General features: G+C 40.0%; 1 protein-coding gene across 1 annotated transcript in view; it reads left to right on the top strand.

Moving 5' to 3' along the window:
- The first annotated feature begins 270 nt into the window (after positions 1-270).
- LOC136268572 (uncharacterized) overlaps positions 271-24,334 on the top strand; it is a 59,302-nt gene continuing 35,238 nt past the window's right edge. The window contains exons 1-2 of the mRNA XM_066063947.1: positions 271-374; positions 20,138-21,024. Coding sequence (XP_065920019.1) covers positions 20,149-21,024 — 876 coding nt within the window. The 5' untranslated portion in view covers positions 271-374; positions 20,138-20,148. The remainder of the gene's footprint in view (positions 375-20,137; positions 21,025-24,334) is intronic.

Genomic DNA, 24,334 nt, shown 5'->3' with positions numbered 1-24,334 from the left:
GCCTGTGTAAAGGCGAAGAAAGTTCAATATCTCTGCCACAGTTTTGGGTGAGGCACTTCCGTTAAGGCCATTTTCGTTACGTCATTACATTCAAATTAAATTCCTCCAGAACAACTCGGTGATACTAAGCATACCAGACCCTTACTCTATGCGAAGGGGCGGGCGCCGCCAGACTACCAGTTTGCATGCATGATCACTGCATCGTCAGCATTACAGTACGTAGTTATATATATAGTGTAGGTATAGCTATAAACTTCCGCCAGCTAGCTATATGGTTTCATGCAAACAACCACATATCACACAAGCAATAATTCCGCGAACTCGTTGTAGCTAGCTGCAACCGATTTTTCGCCGCCCGATTCCATTCATCCTCGGTAAGTCATTGTACAGCTATCAGAGGTAGGTATAGATATACATATAAGACGTCTCTCGTCGGGTATATAGTATGCACATGTATATAGCTAAATAGTTACGAATGACAACGACGTTTTCAGAATTAGCTATAACGAGACATATTCATATTCAATTGCACGCAATAGCTATAGTGCTTATTATTATTTCTGTCAAGCTAGGCCGCAGTCCTTTGCCAATAGCTTAATTAGCCGCGCGGTTTGTTGATCAGTGCTGGATAGCTATAAGCGTTCAGTCATTCCATGCATGCGCGTTCTTGGCAGCACAAGACTGTCAAGCTAGGCCGCAGTCCTTTGCCAATAGTTTAATTAGCCGCGCGGTTTGTTGATCAGTGCTGGATAGCTATAAGCGTTCAGTCATTCCATGCATGCGCGTGATCTTGCCAGCAACATATTCGTAGCTAGCAAAACTTCTATTTAATTGTTAGATGGTATAACTAACCATAGAAGTGACGTTTCGTATTTGTAGTTACAGCAATGTTTATATAATGATGACAAACGTCTTATTGATTATTAAGACAATATATAGTATACAAACAGGGGCCTAGACTCAGGGTTACCGTACACTGATAACCAGAGTGATCAGTGCAGCCTAGGAGCCCTGTATATATTTACCCGTGCTAGCTATCACCGGATATAACATACATGCACGTGACTCAATAAATCTTTGGAATCGGCATTGTACTAGTCTGCATGGCGTAGTCAGAGGTTTGTATCAATACTATATCGCTTATACAACTTCAAAATGCAGTGTCAACTAGACTGCAGCATATATTATATTGATGGAAGTGGATATAGTGCCCGCACCAGTTACGAACATGAACGGTTATTTTAGCTACATTGGGTACAACCTGAGCACAGCAGGGCTGACTGCTCAGTAATAATAATAATAATAATAATAGAGGATCTCGAGGTGCTAAAAGGCAGCTGTTAGTGGATAAGATGATTATGAAAGAAGCTAAACAGAGGCATAAAAATCTACAGATGTTGTCACACGGTGGCTTGACTATAGAAAGGCTTATGATTCTGTCCCTCACAGTTGGATTCTTGAATATTTAGGATTTTTGAAGGCACACCCATCTGTGCCTTTTTTTTCAGCAAGCAATGACATACTGGAAGACAGAACTGGCACTCATTTTGGAACTATTGACATCAACTGTGGGATTTTCCAGGGTGACAGCTTCTCACCTTTATTGTTTATTGTTTCGTTAATCCCACTTAGTTTGTTACTTCATAGGAGTACATTAGGATAAAAGTTGTCCTGTGGCTATGTTATAAACCATCTGCTGTATATGGATAACTTAAAATTATATTCTAAAACTGAGGAAGAGAACTGTGGATATATTTAGTGCAGACATAGGAATATCATTTGGAATAGGCAAGTGTACACACATTGGAATTAAGAGGGGTAATGTTTATGAGTCAGACGGAGTGGAATTTTGATTCCTTCTGGGGATATTATAAGAAGTCTTACTTATGGTGAAACCTATAAGTATTTAGGTGTCATGGAAAACTACAATAATGATCATGGATTGGTTCAAGAGAAAGTAGCATCTGAATATAAGTGTCGTTTAAAGCTGATTCTATCTTCACAGCTTTGTGGTAACTACAAATTCAGAGTAATTCCTTTGCCCTTCCTGTTCTTAGATATTCGGCTGCAATTGTGCAGTGGCCAGTTCATACTCTTAGAGCCCTGGACAAACAAACTAGAAAACTGCTTACTCTGTTCTGGGGATTATACCCTAAATCTGATGTTGACCGTTTGTATTTGCCAAGTAAATTGGGTGGTTGTGGGCTTCTGTCTTGTGAAGATATTATGCATGAAGAGCACTGCAGCTTGTTTCACTTTGTTCAGCAAAGCAGTGATGAACTAACCATTGAAGTGAAGAAATCTGGATTGCTTCGTGAGTGCCTAACTGTTAATGAATTTAGATCTGAGAAATTACATGAAAGATTAGAGAGATACAAAACATAAGCCCCTACATACATGGGTACTGAGAGAGTTTGTGGTGATGTGATAAATCAAGCCTCTACTTTTACTGGTTGAACAAAGGTGATCTATCAATTGAATCTGAAGGTTTCCTAATGGCTGCTCAGGAGCAGTCTTTGCCAACCAGAGCAATGACTCAAATGCATGGGACTTGTCCCTCTGCTTTGTGTTGTTTATGTGGTGAACACCCTGAAACAGTTGAATATCTGATCTCTGGTTGTCCTAAGCTCGCTAGTCAATAATACAAGTATCGACATGGTTGTGTCCTCATTTATCTTCACTGGTTGTTGTGCAAGAAGTATTCTGTGCAGTGTTGTCCAAAGTGGTGGTGTCATGTACCTGCCCAGGTTGTAGAAAACCACCAGGTGAAGATATTGTGGGATTTCAATACAGATTTATCAGTGCCCGTCAGTCTGACCTCACTATTGTAGAGAAAACTAAAAATCTGGTCACACTGGTTGATGCTGCAATACCTGCTGACAAAAGAATATTCTTGAGAAGGAACTAGAAAAAATTACAAAGTATCAGGACTTAAGGATGCAAGTGGAACACATATACAGCTATGGAACAAGAAGACAAGAATAATTCCTGTTGTCATTGGAACACTTGGTGCAATATCTAATCATTTTCATGGCTTTATTAAACAGCTTGACTTACACAGTGTAAATCAATATGTGTTGCAGAAAACAGCTATTCTGGGAACTGTTACAATTTTGAGGAGGGTTCTTCAACTCTCAAGTACTGGTAGCAACTCGAGCTGATCATGCCTTAAATACTCCAGTTATATTTCGTATTTTGTTATGTAACTGTGTTTTGATATAATAATAATAATAATAGTAATAAGCCGATATGGAATATGAGAACAATTGTGATCCCAATTGTGGTTGGTGCTTTGGGAGTTGTGTCTACACATTTTAAACACCACACTAGTCAACTTAATCTACCAAATTGGATAATTCCACTACTGCAGAAGACAGATTTGTTAGGAACAGCCAAGATTTTAAGACGAACACTTCAGCTCTCTGGCTTTGGCTAAGCCTGAACTGTTGTTGACTATTAGTTATCTTTACCAGTATTGTAAAACTGTGTTAATCATTAATAATAATAATAATACCGGCACAAGTACATCATTTAGCTGAACTATCAAACACACCAGTTGTATTGAGGCAAGCTAGGGTTGGTAGCTACGCATCCAATTTTCCCTAAGCATTCGACTTTAGGGTACGCATCTAGTAGTAGCTATGCTCCGAGCATTCGACTCTAGGGCACACAACCAATACTTTTTGGAACACATAAATATAGTGCTTTGCTTATAATTACTCACTTTAAATTAATTCACTTAATTATGGTAGTTATCTGCTAATTCTCTATGAAAGACTAACTGTGTATACATTGGAACAGTCATTTGATTTGAAGAGACTGTACATGCATGAGTATGCCTTGATCATGCAAGACCCCATGTGGGCTCCTGCACCATATCATCTGCATGGGGTTTGTTCTGCATCAGTTTTAGGTTCAATTTTCTGATTCCCTGCTTCACAGGCTTATGTTTTCATCCAGTTATGTCTGCATGTGTATTTTGCATGAATGCATGGTCCAACAATAAGTTCAACCATGTGCAGGTCCCTAGTGGGATAGTATATTAAAGTCTATACTGTAAAACTACTGTTATTCATATTTGTAAGCATAAAATCAAAGAGTGGGCAATTTCAGAAAATAACTTTAAAAGAGAGCTGTTACTATAAATAGCTATAGCTACTAATGAATGACATTCTCTGCATTCTTTACATATATGTATGCTTGTATGGTTGTGCCACAATGATGTAAAGGGATTTTCCAAAAAAAAGTCCCTTACAAAGTCCCTGTGTGTAATGTAGTTATACACTCCTTAACCACATAATGTAGGTGTACTTTGAAGCCATCTGGTGCTGGTGTTGTAACCAAACTATCAGTATTGGATTACAAATCATATGGCTGCATGTGGCTATAGTTTGACAGTACAAAAATTGACAAATTTGGTCTTTTAATTCCCCCAAGTTTTTTTCTGCCAAAGCGTATTCCAGACATCAATAGCTAAAATGCCATGTGTAGTGACATGTTACAAAACATGACAATTTTCAAAGAGTTTTTGCTAATGCAGAATCTCCAAACCCACTTTATGCCACAAAAGTTTTCCTGCATGCTGTACAGACAGACACCATACACAATTTGTAACCTGTTCATTGAAACTGGCACAGCAATTCAAGGTTTAATAGATGGTCATATAGTTTAGTTTGGCTAAATGTCACAGCATTTATTAATGTGGCAACTATTCAAAATCTGCTACAAATCAATGCTCAAAAACTTGAGCACTTTTCTTCAAAATAGATTGTCACACCACTGAAATGCAGCTACTATTGAAGATACAGCAGGAAGCTTGGTAACCATGATTAAACTGCAGCAATTAATAATATGAATACCCAGTACCACAACAATGTGTGACACAGCAGGGGAGCAGCTGTGGTTATGCTTCACACATTTCTGGACCATGCACGCATGTTTGTATGACCTTTAGAAAAAATAAACAATCTATGTATATTATCACATGGCAATCATAAGGTTGCATGATTATTGTTACTCCTGAGGTACTGACAGAGACCAAAAATAAGGACATTGCCAACATCTGCTCTGTGGCCATGACAAAAGAAAGTGCTGATAGCTGCTAAAGTTTGCACAGCTATACCATGTACATGCAACAACAAGCCGATGCCATTCTCAAATTTTATATGTAATAGTATATCAACTTCTACTTCATTTTAGCTAGGTAGATCTTTTTACTGTGTACATATTATATTAATTTCACACCTACCTACATAATACAGCTAAGTCAGTTTTTACTAGGTAGCTATAATACCTGAAAATACAATTCAGTAAAGTATGTGTTCACACTACTGTGTTAACCTAAACAATTTAACCACTTTACCCTGTTTGAAAAAGAAATTTTATGGATGGGGAAGTAGCTGTTATTGAAAAAAAGTTTTACAGCTCAGTGGTCAAGTTAGCAGTAAGCTCATCACTTTATAGTGACCCTGCAAGACTCTGAGCAACAATTCCATAGTGTTAAAAGAAATAGTACACTTGCTATGAAATTTGAACTAGAATTGAGGGCCACTGAAGTGCCTATATTGATAGCCATTGGGATGGCGGATGCTGTTGATTTCATTTCCATTTGAACAGTTCTGTCTACAACTACAAGTTCCGTGCATGTTATGCGTCAGGTGAAGCTTTAACTTAGCCGCTTTGTCACTGTATTGTCACAGTGACTTCTTATAGGTGGTTGTGACCAATCCGTAAAGCTGCTTCCATAATGAGTACCCTTTATCTACTATTCAGAATTGGAAAGAGCCACTAGACAACTAGATGTTACATTCTTCCTACTTTACCCACCAACATATTCCAGCAGAGATTTTACTTCAGATCAATTTGTGATTGGAATGCTTTACCACCCAGATTAATTGATCATGATAACATTGACCAATTTACTAATGAAATCCAGCAAATTTATAAGTCCTAACTTCTGTACACATGTAATCATTGTAACCATGTTTGTAATTGCTATATATTTTTTTCTGAGCTAACCAGCACTGAGTGCTGCCTGCTCAGTAATAATAAATAGAGAAGCAGCAGCGAAACTAATTGCAGTAATTAACCTGAACACAAACCTATTAGTAACAGCGTCTCTTCAACAAGTAATCTTGGGTTTACAGCATAAAAGCACATTCTTCATGGTGTGACTGTATAATTTATTATTTAATTTATCTATTTATTTATTTTTTTACACAAACTAGACATTGTCATCTATTTTTTCTTCAATGTTTGAAAGTTTATTTTATGGCAGTGGATACTGAACCAAAAGATATCAGTTATAACTGTACTTTTCAGTATTCATAATCATAATCATACTGAACTGAAAGTCGGTTCAATAAGCCATACTAGCTATTGAGCCGACAGTAAAACTTAGAGCCGGAGAAAAAGGGTTACTAAACAAAAAAATACCCACAAAACTCAGCCAGGGCTCGAACCCTGCACTACTGGAGCTTTAGGCAAGTGTGCTAACCCCTGTGCTATCACTGCTACCTAGCTACCCAGCTCCCCTACTTTTCTGTCTTATAAATGATACTCAAGTAGTAGTCTCGGTATATAGTAAAAACAATGTAACCTAAATGTGAAGAAGAAACCAAAGCTGAACCCAACCCTAACCCTAATGCTAACACTACTTTTCGTGGCCCCTAAAGTCGAATGCTTGGGGCAACTACTAGATGTGTCCCCTAAAGTTGAATGCTCAGGGCAACTATACTAGATGTGAAAATAAAAACCTTTCGGTTCAGTAACCACTTCCTTATCAAATGGTAGTTGTACCATTTAAGTAGGGATCCTGGTAAAACTTTCACATGCTGCCCAAAATTCTGCCTTTAAAAGCCAAACTAAGTAGTGCATGGCCACCATTTTATGCCACAATAACAAACTAACCAGTGGGATGTGCCTTTTTGGGGTTCTGACGAGTGTGTGCCCTCAGCGCCTTGTCTTTTTTAGGCAGTGGTTACTGAACTGAAAGTCGGTTCAATAAGCCAGACTCGCTATTGAACCAACAGTATAAGATTTAGACAAAAAAGGGTCACTAAACAAGAAAAAAACCCACAAAACTCAACCTGGGCTCGAACCCTGGACTACTGGAACTGTAGGCAGTGTGCTAACTACTGTGCTACTGCTGCTAACTACCCACTACCCCAACTTTTCTACCTTTAAATGCTACTCACGTAGTAGTCTTACTATATATAGTAAGAAGAACGTAACCTAAAGGTGAAGAAGAAACCAAAGCTGAATCCGAGCCTAACGCTAATGCTACTTTTCGCGTCCCCTAAAGTCGAATGCTCGGGGAAACTACTAGACGCGAAAATAAAAACCTTTCGGTTCAGTAACCACTTCCTTTCTGACATCTTCAATCAGGCTGCTTGTCTTCTTTATCCATATGAGGCGTTAATTTTTAAGCAGCATAATAGACGCCACAAGATTATTTAAAGCGCTTAGACTACGCTACTGTACGGAGGTACCGGAACTTTCACGATAGGTCACAAGATCACGCGCATTCTTTATTCTACGCATTATCAATCTATCGATTGAAACCCGACGACACACCCCTTTTTACGATAGTGACCACACACCTTCAAGTTGGAAGACTGACTCGAGATATTCTAACAATGGGGTGACATACAGGCACTCACTGTAGGTAGATCTGCGACCGCGGTCAAAGGTCAAGGTCACCGAATAGTCTCGCGTACCAGACGGTTTGTGTGGGGGCGGTAAATAAACCGCCCCCACACAAACCGTATGGCACGCGAGACTAGCCGCCGAATTCGTGCCAAGTCAATGGTCAAGTGAAAATTTCCGACCCACAATGAAAAGTATTAAAATATCGTCGCTAGGTCACCGGTCAAAGGTTGAAAAAGGCTCTTAGTCCTAGGTCAAAGCGAAATTTCGGCCGCAGATCTCCCTACAGCGCGTACCTACGTGACACCCCCTGGTTCTAATAAATCGATCGAAACCACGATGACCACGCCCCCTTTGCAAGCGCACATCTTTGCAGGCTGACTCGAGATACTCTAATACAGCACTCACCCTAATAGAAGTCACATGTTTATAGCTAGTTGTATGCCTTAACAAAAAAAACTAAACAAACTAGTATATATATTAAAAATTATAAATTTAAAAATGAACTAGGGATCCAAGCGATAAAAAGTAGTGAAACAAGAGATGAACGATGTTAGCTATTGCAACATAGCTCGGTGGGAAATCCCTACTTTGGCATTGAACACAAAATAATTGCTTAGCTCTGCTGTAATAGCTACCATCGTTCATCTCTTGTTTCACTACTTTTTATCGCTTGGATCCCTACTTCATTTTTAAAAAATTATAATTTTTAATATAGCTACAAGTTTTATTTTAATTTGCTATGCAAAACCTCTAATAAGAGTATAAAAGCACAGTTAAACAATTTGGTAAATTACAATACTGTCACTGCAGTGTTTGATATTGGGTAGCTAAGTAGACGTTTGGAGTAACTTAAGTCCGTTTGCGAGTCCGTTCCGCGTTTTAATCACGTCCAAAAAAACCCGGCCCCTCTGACATTAGGGCGTGTCTGAAATCTGTCTACGAAGCAGGCACATGAAACTACGTAGATTTCTTTTTTCAGAAAAGCGCTTATAAATACAAGCACAGCGCACTTCCCAGAGATTTGAAGTGGTGCTATTCTCAGCCAGCAGCTTGGGGCTACGTGAATCTGTCCTTTCTACTGCAGCTGCTTTTAAGGCTCTTGTAACAACATCCGTGATTTAGCTTCCACAATTCTTTCTGTAGATGCTGACCAGCTCAGTTTCCCTGATGAGAAGGCTGCTCAGCTGCCACTGTTTTTTCTGATTTCTCCAGTTATAATTTCATTTATACCGAGATTATAGCTACAGCCTCTCAGCAAGACCTGCAGGCCACATTAGATGAACATTAGGTACATGAGATATTTACAAGCTATACAACCACAAAGATAATAATATAAAACACTTAAACAGTGGGCAGAGAGGCAAACTCTGCCCAGTCCTGGGATGATGGTATTGTTGCCATTACAGAAGCAGCATTGCCACGCTGAACATCAATGGCAACCTTCTGAATCAAAAATTGGGTGGCCCTATTATCACCAGACTATTCTATTACCCGGGAACAGGGCCGCCCACAGGGGGGGCAACTGGGGCATTTTGTCCCGGGCCCCAGCCTGAAAGGGGCCCCAGGAGGCCCCATGAAGGGCCCCCTGAATACCTGTTTAAAAGATCGATATACTCTAATAGAGCAGTCAGATCTAAATACTCTAATAGAGCAGTCACAGTATTCTTCAGAGGAGCAATGTAGCAAGCTTATAGATAAGGAGATATGGTTGGTGATGGGTAGTTATTGTCATTGCCAGCAGGTTGTGACCTTTTTTTTTTTTTTTTTTTTTTGGTCTTCACCTTACAACTTGGGTCAAGGGCCCCACTTTAACTCTTTGCCCTGGGCCCCTTAATTTCTCTGGGCGGCCCTGCCCGGGAACCTATCCGCCTCACTAATGAGCGTGCACATGATCCCCAAGCACCCAGAGTCTCAACACATAAAGGGGAGAAGTGAAATGATGGAATCAGAGAAGAATACTTCCTGAACTTAGCTGACTGCAGAGTTTGCCAGCCGGCTGGCACCACTTGCAGAAGTAGATAAATTAGATGGGGCCAGGGTGTCTGAACAGGTAAAGTCCCAGAGCAAGGGTAGCCCCATGACCAAGGAATCAATGACATGCCATCTGGCCTCTTACCATCATTATGACACACACTGACTGGCTCCAAAACAGCAGGCACACCTCCAGACACCAGAGCATGAGAAATAGTTTCATTCACTGCAGTGTGCCGAGGAATACGGCCTCCACTATATACCTGCAAGACAAACCGTGAGTTCCAAAAATATCAACTTTACTGCCACAAACACACGTATGCTCGACAACGATGGGAACACCAAGACGTAGTCCAAGAGCAATCCTCAAAGATTCATTATCCAGCTTAGTGGCCAAGGAAGGTACAGGTAGAGCACCAAGCCACGCACCAGACTCTGAGGAGGAAACTGACAATAGACGGGCCTTTGTTTTAGCATCAGAGGCAGAGTCCAAAAGAGATGAAAAATGGTGTTCGTAAAGCAGTTTGTCCCAACTATGTTGATAATGTCTGCGGTCTTCAGGGGGCATAGGATACTCAGCAGACCATTGGTCAAGAGCCTCGTGGAGGAGAGAAGATTCAAAAGTTAAGCCAGAAGGAGTCAAGATGGAAGAAACTAGTTCGGAGGTGCTATGAAGGGAAGAAAGATAACTGGGCAGATTAAATCAATAGCACTACGGATCCCCAAACCTCCTTTGGCAGCAGGGAGAATAGACTGAGCCCACGCAGAAGAACTGATGTTTATGTTGGTAACAGTCTGGAGGGAAGTGTGGATTGACTCATCAAACTTCACTAAAAGTCCAGAAACCCGAGAAGTGCGCAGGAGATAAAGGAGTTTGGGATGGCAAAACAATGACGCAGCAGATAAAAGGCATCATGAGCAAATAAAGTCTCCAGACGTGAAATAAGAGTCTGAATACATCCAAGCTTGGATTCGAAACTTGAAGGTAGTGCATCAAGAGTAATAGGGGAACCCAACAAAGTCACCTCTGAAGAATCAAGGAGACGAACACCAGGTGCAACAGATTGTAGTTCGTCAACAAAGGGGGTGGAAGATGCACCTGCAATGTATGCTTCAAATTTGGAAAGGTTCAAGGAGAGCCCCAGGGAAGAAGATTGTTCCAGAATAGTTGTAAAATCTGCTAAAACAGACTGTGGTGAGCCACCAAGAGTGCCATCATCAAGATATCAAACATTAAATGTTGATACAAGTTCACTAGCCAAGGAATGGATGGCTAGACTGACAAGGATGGACCCAAGGGGTCACCTTGCTGCACACCAGTAGCAGATGGAATGATGGAGTCACAAAAAAACAGGTGAGCTGAGGTACGATAAGCAAGCCAGACAAAGGGAAATAAACAAATAAACTTCTCTCTCACAACGTGAAGAAAGCGGTCACGCCTGACGCTATTGAAAGCATTGCGGTAGTCCATCTTGAGTAGAACTAGTGGATGACTGTGAGACAAAAACTGACGGGCAGCATGAATCGCTGCCTCACACCCACCTGAGGTTCCAAAACCTAACTGCACTGGGCGAAAGAAAAGTCCCAACTCACTCCCTAAACAAAGGTAGGGTCCGCAACGAGAAAAATCGATATCCTCCAATCAACTACCTAACTATTGTCATGTGCTAGGCTAAGTGTAACTTGAATAACACCAGCGTGGCAACCAAGTTTGTCACTTTCTTCTGGTAGAAAACGATACAAATGTCTTAAAATCACGTGATTTTTCGTTGCAGCAGTTCGTAGAGACCTCCGTATGCCACGATATTCACTCTCAACATTGTTCAAGTAGTCTATCATCAACTCAAAGTATTGGTGGTTTGATTTTATTGGTCAGTTTCCGGTGGCAGCACGATCTGTGCAGCATTTTGGCGACAGACAAAATGTTTCTTGCTCTGGAGCACAGGACAAGCAGAGCAGCAACTGTGCCGTGGGTCAGCAATGATCAGTACTAGGTAAAGTACCTGCATGCGGAGTATGGTTATAATTGAAGCTTGTTAGCCATCTGGCTGAACCATCTATGTGCTGAAATTCGGCCAAAATGACGCGATTTTTGCAAACAAATACCAGAATGGTTGATAAATCAGTGAGACAGTCTTCAACAGAAAGGATACAAAGCTTATAAACACCTAACAATACGGCTATCTCGCCCAGTAAACGCATAGAGCAATCCAATGCACGAAATAAGCACTCACGTGATCGAAATTCAAATCGCGGAAATACCCATGAAATCGCCTTCATTTCTGAATAGGAACCATGCAGTGTGCTCCTTTTGTAAATATTTGTGTTAATTGTTCACTCGGGCGTGGTCTAGGCCAGTGCAGGTGTGTTTTATGCTGTGATGGCATCATAGGGAGAGTCCTAGACTGCTGGGCTTATCGAGATACTGAAACTAATGCACACAAACCAGTGGTGGATCTAGGATTTTTAAAAGGGGGTTTCTGAAAGTTGGTATTAAGACACACGGTAGTGTGTCGTGCGGCCCAAGAAGCCGGTGCGCAACACCCGTGAGTATATTGACAGGAAAAACGAAAATGCAATTTTTGCACCTCCGTAGCTCTGTGCTGCCTTGATGAAACGAGACGATTTTTACTGTGGACACTCCCTCCAACTTCAGTACTCCACATTCCAAATTTGAGTGAAATCGCTTCAAGCATTCCCGAGATATTCGACTTCAAAAATTGGCTTAGTTTCTTCATTTTTTTTCTTCTTATTTTTCTTCCTCTTTTCGCACACTTACAAAAACTGCTATACAACGCGAATGCAATATCCGATTGCCTTGCAATTTGGCACACAGAAGGGGGGTATAAAGGCGCATCTCTGTACTAACTTTGGCTGGAATACGATAAACAGGCAAAGAGTTATTAGCGATTATTCACTAAAAATAACACCAACATGTTGTCACGCCTACAGGCTAAACCACTTACGAGAAGAAGCTGAAAATTGGTGGGTGAATAGGTTAACTATTGAACTTCAAACCTTTTGAGAAATCGAGCTAAAAACCAGGAAGATACATCAAAAAACCCAACAGTGTGTAACAATTATGCAATCGAGATTAACTAATAAAAAAACCACACCTACCAGAAAAACCGCTTGGGGTAATGCTTTGAAATTCGCTGTACAGATGGAGTAATCATCTTAGAAAGGATCTTCAATGGTGTAGAAGAATCAGACTTGAAGCCACGGAGTTATAACACAAAATCAAACTTGGTGTAGCAAGTGTGAGGTCGATATACCATAATAGAACAGTCACCCTAATAGAGCATTCACCCTAATAGAGCAGTCACCCTGAAAAGAATTCAAAAGATCAGCTAAAAACTAGTGATATAAGCCACAAACAATTCACCCTGTAGAGAGATCAGCTAGAAGAAGCTACCTTGTAGGGAGTTCAACTACATAGTTCAGCTAGAAGAAGTCACCTTGTAGAGAGTTCAGCTACAAAGAAACCATGCACCATGTAGAGAGTTCAGCTATAAACAAATCACCCTGTAGGGGAATCAGCTAGAAGAAATTACACTGTACAGAGTTCAGCTACAAAGAAAGCATCATGTAGAGAGTTTAGCTGCAAACAAATCACCTGTAGAGAGTTCAGCTACAAACAAATTACCCTGTAGAAAGGTCAGCTAGAAGAAGTCACCTTGTAGAGAGTTCAGCTACTAACTAGTGACCCTGTAGAGACATCAGCTAGAAGAAATTACCTTGTAGAGAGTTCAGCTACAAACAAATCATCCTGTAGAGAGATCAGCTAGAAGAACTTACCTTGTAGATAGTTCAGTTACAAACAATTCACCCTGTAGAGAGATCAGCTAGAAGGACTCACCTTGGAGAGTATTCAGTTACAAAGAAACCACCATGTAGAGTTCTGTAATAAATATCTAATCCAAAACAGCCAAGCTGTAAAAAAAGTGTGCGGCCCTCAAAAAGGCTATGGTGAAAAAGATGTGAAATCCAAGGTGGCGGCCAAGAAATGGCTGTGATGGTAGGTTAATGGTAAAATTTTTAATAACAACAATTCAGGTGAATTTTTGTGCCGCTTGGTCTTGGCACAAAATTGACCTGAATTGTCATTATTAAAATTTTTACCATTAACCTACCATCACAGCCATTTCTTGGCTGCCACCTTGGATTTCACATCTTTTTTCACCATAGCCTTTTTGAGGGCCGCACACTTTTTTTACAGCTTGGCTGTTTTGGATTAGATTTCATTTCTTTTTGTATTTGTATACCCCAAAGCCAGCCACAGGCCGGCTTTGGGACTTTTTTAACCCATCTTTTTTTCTTTACCACAGGAAGAAGAAAAGATGAAGTAGATGTACTTTAAATATTTTATCAGTAAATGTACAAATTATATATATAATACATATATTGATTACAGAAATCTCCATGGTGGTTTCTTTGTAACTGAACACTCTACAAGGTGACTTCTTCTAGATGCTCTCTCTACAGGGTGATTTGTTTGTAGCTGAACTATCTACAAGATAATTTCTTCTAGCTGATCTCTCTACAGGGTGATTTGTTTGTAGCTGAATTCTGTACAGGTGATTTGTTTGCAGCTGAGCTCTTTACAGAATGGTTTCTTTGTAGCTGAACTCTCTAAAAGGTAACTTCTTCTAACTAATCTTTCTACAGGGCAATTTGTTTGTGGCAGAATTTTATACAGGGTGATTTCTTTGTAGCTGAACTCTCTACATGGTGGTTTCTTTGTAGCGGAACTCTCTAAAAGGTAATTTCTTCTGATCTGTCTACAGGGAGATTTGTTTGTAGCTGAACTATCGACAAGGTGACTTCTTCTAGCTGATCTCTCTACAGGGTGATTTGTTCGTAGCTGAATTCTGTACAGGTGATTTGTTTGCAGCTGAGCTCTTTATAAATGGTTTCTTTGTAGCTGAACTCTCTACAAGGTAACTTCTTTTAACTGATTTTTCTACAGGGTGATTTGTTTGTAGCTGAACTCTCTACATGGTGGTTTGTTTGTAGCTGAATTCTGTACAGGTGATTTGTTTGCAGCTGAGCTTTTTACAGAATGGTTTCTTTGTAGCTGAACTCTCTACAAGGTAACTTTTCTAGCTGATGTCTCTACAAGGTCACTAGTTTGTAGCTGAACTCTCTACATGGTGGTTTCTTTGTAACTGAACTTTCTACAAGGTGAATTCTTCTAGCTGATCTTTCTACAGAGTGATTTGTTTGTAGCTGAACTCTCTACAAGGTAACTTCTTCTAGCTGATCTCTCTACAGGGTGATTTGTTTGTAGCTGAACTATCTACGAGATAACTTCTTCTAGCTGATCTCTCTACTGGGTGATTTGTTTGTAGCTGAATTCTGTATAGGCGATTTGTTTGCAGCTGAGCTCTTTACAGAATGGTTTCTTTGTAGCTGAACTCTCTACAAGGTAACTTCTTCTAGCTGATCTTTCTACAGGGTGATTTGTTTGAAGCTGAACTCTCTACAAGGTAACTTCTTCTAGCTGATCTCTCTACAGGGAGATTTGCTTGTAGCTGAACTCTCTATAGGTGATTTGTTTACAGCTGAACTCTCTACATGATGGTTTCTTTGTAGCTGAACTCTCTGCAAGGTAACTTCTTCTATTGATCTCTCTACAGGGCGATTTGTTTGTAGCTGAACTCTCTACATGGTGGTTTCTTTGTAGCTGAACTCTACAAGGTGATTTCTTCTAGCTGAACTATCTCTTTCCATAGTTGCATGAACTCCCTACAAGGTAACTTCTTCTAGCTGATTTCTCTACAGGGTGACTTGTGTGTAGCTGATCTCTATACAGGTTTCTTGTTTCTAGCTGATCTCTTGAATTCTCTTCAGGGTGACTGCTCTATTAGGATGACTGCTCTATTAGAGTATCTCGATCTCGCACTTGCTGCACCAAGTTGGATTTCGTGTTATAACTCCGTGGATTTAAGTCTGATTCTTCTACACCATTGATGAGCCTTTCTAAGATGATTACTCCACCTGTACAACGATTTTCAAAACATTACCCCAAGCGGTTTATCTGGTAGGCGTGGCAAGCAGTCGTTTTTTATTAGCTAATATAGATTGCGTAATTGTTACACACTGTTGGTTTTTTCATTGTATCTTCCTGGTTTTTAGCTCGATTTCTTTCAAACCACAAAAGGTTTGAGGTTCAATAGTTAACCTATTCACCCACCGATTTTCAGCTTCTTCCCATACGCGGTTTACCCTGTAGGCGTGACAACATATTGGTGTTATTTTTCGTGAATAATCGCTCATAACTGTTTGCCTGTTTATCGTATGCCAGCCAAAGTTGGTACCGAGATGCGCCTTTATACCCCCTTCTGTGTGCCAAATTTCAAGGCAATCGGATATGGCGTTCGCGTTTTATAGCAGTTTTTGTAAGTGTGCGAAAAGAGGAAGAAAATAAGAAGAAAAAAAAACGAAGAAACTGAGCCAATTTTTGAAGTCGCATATCTGGGGACGCGTGAAGCGATTTCGCTCAAATTTGGAATGTGGAGTGCTGAAGTTGGAGGGCATGTCCACAACAAAAATCGTCTTGTTTCATCAAGGAAGCACAGAGCTACGGAGGTGAGAAAATTGCGTTTTCTTTCTTCCTGTCAATATACTCACGGGTGTTACGCGCCGGCTTCTTGGGCCGCACGACACACTACCGTGTGTCTTGATATGCATTATATATATAATTTGTACATTTAATGATAAAATCAGAAATATTTAAAGTATTCATCTGCTTCATCTTTTCTTCTTCCTGTGGAAAAGAAAAAAAGAGGTTAAAAAAGCCCCAAAGCTGGCCAAATACAAAAAGAAGTGAAATCTAATCCAAAACAGCCAAGCTGTAAAAAAATAGTTCAGCCCTCAAAAGGCTATGGTGAAAAAAGATGTGAAATCCAAGGTGGTGGCCAAGAAATGGTTGTGATGGTAGGTTAATAGTAAAAATTTTAATAATGACAATTCAGGTCAATTTTGTGCCAAGACTAAGCGGCACCAAAATTCACCTGAATTGTTGTTATTAAAATTTTTACCATTAACCTACCATCACAGCCATTTCTTGGCCACCACCTTGGATTTCACATCTTTTTTCACCATAGCCTTTTTGAGGGCTGCACTCTTTTTTTACAGCTTGGCTGTTTTGGATTAGATATAGACATTTCTCTGGAAAATTGTGAGATTTTTAGAAGCTCTCAGATCGGATTTTAGGCTATTTTTAGTTACCAATTACATTATAACCAATGCTTTAAATTGCAAATACTACAGCTAACAATAGGGCAAATTATATCATGATGACTACAAGCTGAAGTTTTGATTGTTCTATTAGAGTAGTTACATGACTGCTCTATTAGAGTATCTCGATTGCTTGAAAAGTGAAGTGTTGCCGAGGGTTTAATAGATATGAAATTATGGTGTTAGTTAAGTGCAACTGCATGCATGCTACTGAAATACAGTGGTATATAGTTGCTTGCTATGACAAATTGTCAGTACAACAATGTTTATGTATTTAGACTGCCACTGAGCTAAGGGGTTTCTGTCAAAACCCCAGAAACCCATCTAGATCCGCCACTGCAAACTGATTGTCACTTGATTCCAAGTGATTTTAAGGTCATTGGAATAGATTATGGCTGTATTTTCCGAGATTTGAATATCGATCACGTGAGTGCTTATTTCGTGCATTGGATTGCTCTATGCGTTTACTGGGCGAGATAGCCGTATTGTTAGGTGTTTATAAGCTTCGTATACTAGCTGTTGGAGACTGTCTCACTGATTTATCAACCATTCTGGTATTTGTTTGCAAACATCGCGCGTCATTTTGGCCGAATTTCAGCATATAGATGGCTCAGCCAGATGGCTAACAAGCTTCAATTATAACCATACTCCGCATGCAGGTACTTCGCCTAGTACTGGTCATTGCTGACCCACGGCGCAGTTGCTGCTCTGCTTGTCCTGTGCTCCAGAGCAAGAAACATTTTGTCTGTCGCCAAAAAGCTGCACAGATCGTGCTGCCACCGGAAATTGACCAATAAAATCAAACCACCAATACTTTGAGTTGATGATAGACTACTTGAACAATGTTGAGAGTGAATGTCGTGGCACACGAAGAACCCTACGAACTGCTGCAACGAAAAATCACGTGATTTTAAGACATTTGTATCGTTTTCTACCAGAAGAAAGTGACAAACTTGGCTGCCACGCTGGTGTTATTCAAGTTACACTTAGCCTAACACATGACAATAGTTAGGTAGTTGATTGGAGGATATCGATTTTTCGCGTTACGGACCCTAACAAAGGCAAGCAGTTTTTGCAGCAAGACGACGAAAAACACTACCAACAGCAATTGGGCGGAGACCACCCCCAGGCTTTCGTAAAGCCACAAGGTTTGCCCCAAAAAAGAATGGTTGAAAAACAGGATGGAACTTCCCTGATAACATGTAGTTGACCAAGAAGGTAAGTGACTTCAACAAACGAACCCCAGCTTCCCTAGTAGACTTGGAAATCAACTCCTTGAAATGCTGGGGGCGCAGTCGATCTAGACCACCTGCAGAGCCAGCTTTAAAGCTACGGATAGCACGAGTAACAACAGCACACGAAACTGACAAAACCTCTGATGAACATTTATTTGATAATCAGTTTACTTCGTTTAGCATTCGAGATCAAGCTCGTTTGACAGCTCTGGCACATCCCTCTGGTGCAAGTAGCGGCTAGTTTAAATCTGTTCCTCGAGCCTGTCTTGGTTTGGCCATACCTGGCCCAGAATTCATTATTGGTCTTCATCTATTGCTGGGAGTTTCTTTATTCCTGTTTCTCCCTTGTGCACTTGCCTTTCAACCATCAATAGCTTTAGTGACCATCTGTTAGGCTGCTCTCATGGCTCAATGAGAATCCGTCGCCATGATGCTCTTGTTAACATCATTTATAATGCTCCTTCAAAGGATCATCCAGGTGTTCTTAAGGAGCAGCGAGCTTCATAATGATGATCAGTGGACTATGCCTTGGTGATGTTTTTCATCCTGACTTCCAGCATGGTCGCCCTGCTTATTTTGACATCTCCATATGCAGCACCACTCAGCCTGCTTTTATTTTCTCAATGGTGGATCCAGGATGGGGCATTTGGGGCAAATCCCCCCCCCCCAATCTCACCTTGTGGAGGAGTTCTGGTTAAAATACTAAATTTTATGTCAGGCCAAGATCAGTTTATAAAACTCATGAAAATATGCACAGTTTACTAACATTTATTACAAATTCGCCTGAAACCAAAGCAAACTAAAGTCAAACTAGCTGTGAAATAGTCACCTAGCACCTTCGTGCGTGCTAAGCGCCTCTAAAAATAATTATCGTGTTGCTGCTGTTTATGACATTCAGAGCTTTTAAAACAACTTTTAGGACTTCACAACCATCTGCAAAAAGGCCAAAATGGCAAAAATCAACAGTGAGACACTACTAAGGGGTGATTATTTGCTGCTTCAAAAATTCAGCAACTAACAAGAGAATCTGGCTCTCTGGCCAACCACCTACAACTTAGCCTGTTTGTGCCCCTCCCCTTTCCAGCTCCTGGATCCGCCCCTGATAAATATTGTGAAGTATGTAAAAATCCATAAAAAGTTGAGTCTGTGTGGGTCCTTGGGGCTCCAGGTCCTTGGATTCCCGGTCCCTGGATCCCCAGTTTCCAGGTCCACTGTTTATACCTACCCCTGAAATTTCTATATATATCTGTCACTGTTTTTATCCCATTTTAAATTATAAAAGCCTGAAGCTGACTACTAAAGTTAATATTGTACATACAAAGTTACCTGTATACCGGCATTCCTACATGTGTTGTTTATGATGCATACAGTGGTGGATTTAGATGGGTTTCTGGCGAAACCCCCTTTTAAATTTAGCTCAGTGGAAGTCTAAATACATAAACATTGTTGTACTGACAATTTGTCATATCAAACAACTATATAGCATGCATGCAGCTGCATTTAACTGACATGCACCGTTCATAGCTATTAAACCCTCAGCAACACTTCACTCTTCTTCCTCCACTACATTAAAAACGATCGAGATACTCTAATAGAGCAGTCGAGTAATTACTCTAATAGAGCAATCAAAACTGCAGCTTATACTCACCATCTTTGCCCTATAGATAGCTATAGTATTTACAGTTTAAAGCATTGGATTTATTGTAATTGCTAACTAAAAGTAGCCTAAAATCCAATCTCAGAGTTTCTAAAATCTCAAAATTTTCTGGAGATATGTCATCAGATGCCTTATTCAGCTATACCAACTTTCAGAAACCCCCTTTTAAAAATCCTAGGTCCGCCACTGGTGTAGGAGACCATATATAGCTTACTAATGTGAACTATCATCTCCTACTCATAAGTTACATACCGGTACTTGGCTTTTAAAAAGTTATTTGTAATAATTATATTGCTATCACACACAAATAACTTTCTTCGCCAGTATATCTGGCTGAGCTGTAGAATTGTAAATCATTCTCCAATGTCTTCATTTGTTACAGGCCACTTCAACATGTCTGAACAATTCTACAGTAAAGCAAATGGTCAATTTAATGTGGTACATGATTGCACCAATGCAGTGAGGGAGGACAACCATCAAGGGCTAACAAAGAAGTTTGATTTTGAGAACAACACATCTGAAAGATCTATTGACATATCAGAAGACTGTGGCAAAGTGAATTCTAGCAGGACATACCAAACAAACCCTTTACAAAATGCTATCACAGCCAGAAAATTAGAACTCATCAAGTCCCAGTGTGCATGCATAATGCAAACCACAACAAAGTCTGTAACATTTGAATTTCCTGCTACAAAGGCAATCCAGTTGATGGAGGAAATAAACAGTAATCATCTAAAATTACCTGCTACAAAGGCAATCCAGTTGATGGAGGAAGTAAACAGTAATCATCTAAAATTCCCTGCTACAAAGGCAATCCAGTTGATGGAGGAAATAAACAATAATCATCTAAAATGGTTTAATGATGGAACTTCAAGATTTTATGCATTTTTGCATCATTGTAAGCTGAATATTGACAGTGGCTTGAATAGAGTTAAATCTTACTGCTACTTGTTTGCTGACAAAGTTGCCAATAGTAGTCCTTTAATACACAATGCAAACATGAATAAAATTCTGCAAACATATTCAAATAGCTACTTTTCATCTATTTTGCCTAATCACTGTGTTTTATGTGCTAAACATTTCTACATATTACCCTTTTTACAATGCTTACAAAACAAACTATGCATACACAATGTAACTACAGAAGGTGACATTATCTTACAATCTTTGAAAAACTCAATCATCAGACTAGCAAACTCATCACCAGTCAAGCCATTCAATGTAATAAGCACTTGGAGGACATTTATTGCTCAAGATAATTGTTTTCAAGTAAGTTATTAAATTTGATAGAGTCATGCATGACATACACCAGTAATACATCAAGTAAATGTATGTTTCATAGAAATGTATATATTGGAACTAGATCAGCAATCAAAATATCATACAAATGTCATTTTATTCATATTGTGACATTATTAAACTGTTTAACACTCACCTCTATTACTTTGATGATCCCTGTACTTGCCAGTATCGTAAGTAGGAAGCTTCAGTCTCCTTACAATCTGGTGATTAAAGGGAGTTTGGTTGGTGTACAGAGCCTCGACCACTGCATGGGAAGCCTAGTAAAATTTGAAATATCATGGCCAAAGTACAAACTTCGTTGCTTTGCTTGGGTGCAAGAAAGAAATTGGAGGTGAAAGAAGTTTCTCACCCACAATTTTCTTTTCACTAGATGCCTAACCGAACTGGATGCAGTTATCATCCTAACTGAGGCCCTGTACTGTCACGTTCCCTTCTAGAAGAGAATGGCGATGTTGCAATAAGCAGCAATAGTGTGCGATAGTAAAACCATTGCAACACTGCATGATGCACTGCGAGTGCTAGTATATAGCAATGGTGGTGGCGGAAAAAAAGGATCACTAGTGTTTGCCATGTTATGGCAGCGATCAGCGTTGAAACCGGGTCACTACTGCTGACCCGGATGACCCACTGACCCGGATTAATTAAAGCCGAGGCGTGCGATAATTTAATTTAATTTGTTTAATGCACATACCTCATAATTGAGTGTTGTGTGCATGTGAAAAGATGTGAACTTAAAATAACTGTTCTCTATAAAGATGAAGTGCGTGACAAAATGTGTTTAAGTCAGGTGCATTAGTTAAGTTAGTAGGTAGTGAGTTCCAAAGTCGAATTGAATGTGGGAGAAATGAATGATAATATGAGTTAACTCTAGCAGGTAAACTGATGAATCTTTTAAGATAGCCCCGGGTAGATGACAATACTGGTTGGAGATCTTGTGAGAAGTCAATACAAATAAGGTTGTTGATAACTTTGTAAAACATAGTGATGATGGCATTAGTTCTTCTTACTTCAAGTGATTGCCAGATAAGAGCGAGGTTTCGGGCGAGGTTTCGGGTAGTCTCGAGCGAGCGAGACTACGGTAGGTTTTGAGCGTTTGATTCGTGTTGAGTAAACGAGTAGTTATGTGATAACTAAGCCGGTAAGTTTATAATTTAAAATCAGTCAGTTTTGGTTCCACGTAGCTACTGCGAGTTTACAGACAGCAATTGTGTGTGGCTTCGTGCATACCCAGTATTACAATTTCCCGATATATTGAAGTGGGTGTGGTTCACAAAAGTACTTATCCTCTTGCAAGACTTGACTATATACAGCTCTTACAATAATCGATTAGTGGACGTGGCTCCACGTAAGCTTGCAGACAGCCAACGGACATAGTTTCGTGCTACAGACTGCACTTACTACTAAATGGGTGTGGCTGAGCGTATGTTTGTAACGCGATAAGTGGGCGTGGCTCACGAAAGTGCTACGCGATAACGTTTATAAGTTTCCACGTCGTCAAACGAACAATTTCGTTTCTCACGTGATCCAATCCGGGTCAGACCCGGATAATTTGTAAACCGGGTCGGACCCGGATGACCAGGAGAAAATGTGACCCGGTTGACCCGACCCGGTTTCAACGCTGGCAGCGATACTAGGACCTTGCTGTGCAGGGATGAGGGTGAACAGATGTTTGATCTGCATTCCTGGCTGGCTGCCAAGCACAGTTGACTTGCGGTCATCTACAAGCATACTAGATTTCACTGGTGGTACCCAGGTTGGCTGCACCGGTCATGAAATGCGGTCATCACACAATTGCTTGGGAAAGTAGGTGCAAGTAGTGAACGCGGACTACAGGGTGACAATTAAAAGACATGTGTACATTGTTAACAGTGGTCATCACTGAGTACTGCTAGCATCTGTATTTGGAAGAACTGAGAGGGAAAAATATGTGCACACATGGTTAATATTAACAATTATTTAGGTGATCACACATCATCACAATTTCTGCATACATATATATATTGGCATTTTTGGCAATTACTATATAGATGCATTTGAGGACAAGTAACATGTTCAGCTTGTATAATGTACTGCTGTATATATGAGCAGATATTTGATCTGCCTTTCTGGCTGATTGATGACTCTTCAAGCACAGCTGACTGGCAATTATTAGTCATGTAATGTGGTCATCACACAATTGTCAGGTGGAATTTGGGCAGGTAGGTGTAGGAAGTGAAGGTAGACTACACAAAGAAAATTAGTAAATTGCATACTTCATTAACAGGTAGTGGTGGGCTGCTAGCAGCATCTGCGTTGGAAGAACTAGACACACATGGTTAATAACTTGGCAACAACTTGTAACCTTAGGGAGGGAATTATAGGGGTGGGTAAGTTGTTTGCTTTGAAACCACATGGCATCTGGTTGAGCTTGTTGCGCATGCGTTGTCCTTATTAAAGTGCATGCCTTATTCTTATTAATGTGCTAGTTGATTAATTTATATCCGTGGTGCATAGCATGGTTGGTTGAGTGTAACATTAACAATTGTTAAATATCATGATATTACATCAAGACACTGTGTTGTGCAGCCAAGTACAGTTGGTGTGGGAACGCAACAGACAATTGTGTATTTTACAGCAACCAAGAAAACACTGTTTTCATGCATCCATAGCTTGTGTAGTGCCTAAAACAATTAACCATTTTTGTTGTTGAAACTCCCTTGGGTGGGCTCCTATTTCAAATACACAGAAATATTTGGAATTTTCAACTAGAGTAGGGACCATAGCACATCGATAAAAAGTACTGAAACAAGCTGGAGTAGTGCACAATATTAAATCACAGTAAAACAATAAGAAGTGTTATATCCTTACTGTGCATTTCCATTATGGTATCTTGAGCACAGTAGGGATATAACACTTCTTATTGTTTTACTGTGATTTAATATCGTGCACTACTCCAGCTTGTTTCAGTATTTTTTATCGATGTGCTATGGTCCCTACTCTAGTTTAAATTCCAAATTTTTCTGTGTACTTGTTTGTTAACTTTTTTTGTAAATATTATGACTGATGAACCCACGCATACCGCATCTGAAATTCATGGAAATTTAATGGAATAATTACAACTAAAATGATAACTACAGTATATACAAAAGCAAAATTAACTCTACTACTACAATTACAGTAGCTACCACTACTACTACTACTAATTAAGGGTAAAGAGGATTGTCATCATCAGACCCCTGCAGAGCCCAATATCTGAGGATCATCCTTGCATTGTAAGTCCATAAGGCAACAGACAGTT

Source organism: Dysidea avara, chromosome 10, assembly GCF_963678975.1.
Source record: "Dysidea avara chromosome 10, odDysAvar1.4, whole genome shotgun sequence".
Classification (NCBI taxonomy): domain Eukaryota; kingdom Metazoa; phylum Porifera; class Demospongiae; order Dictyoceratida; family Dysideidae; genus Dysidea; species Dysidea avara.
The sequence above is the reverse complement of the archived record's forward strand: the minus strand, read 5'-3'. Positions and strand labels throughout refer to the sequence as shown.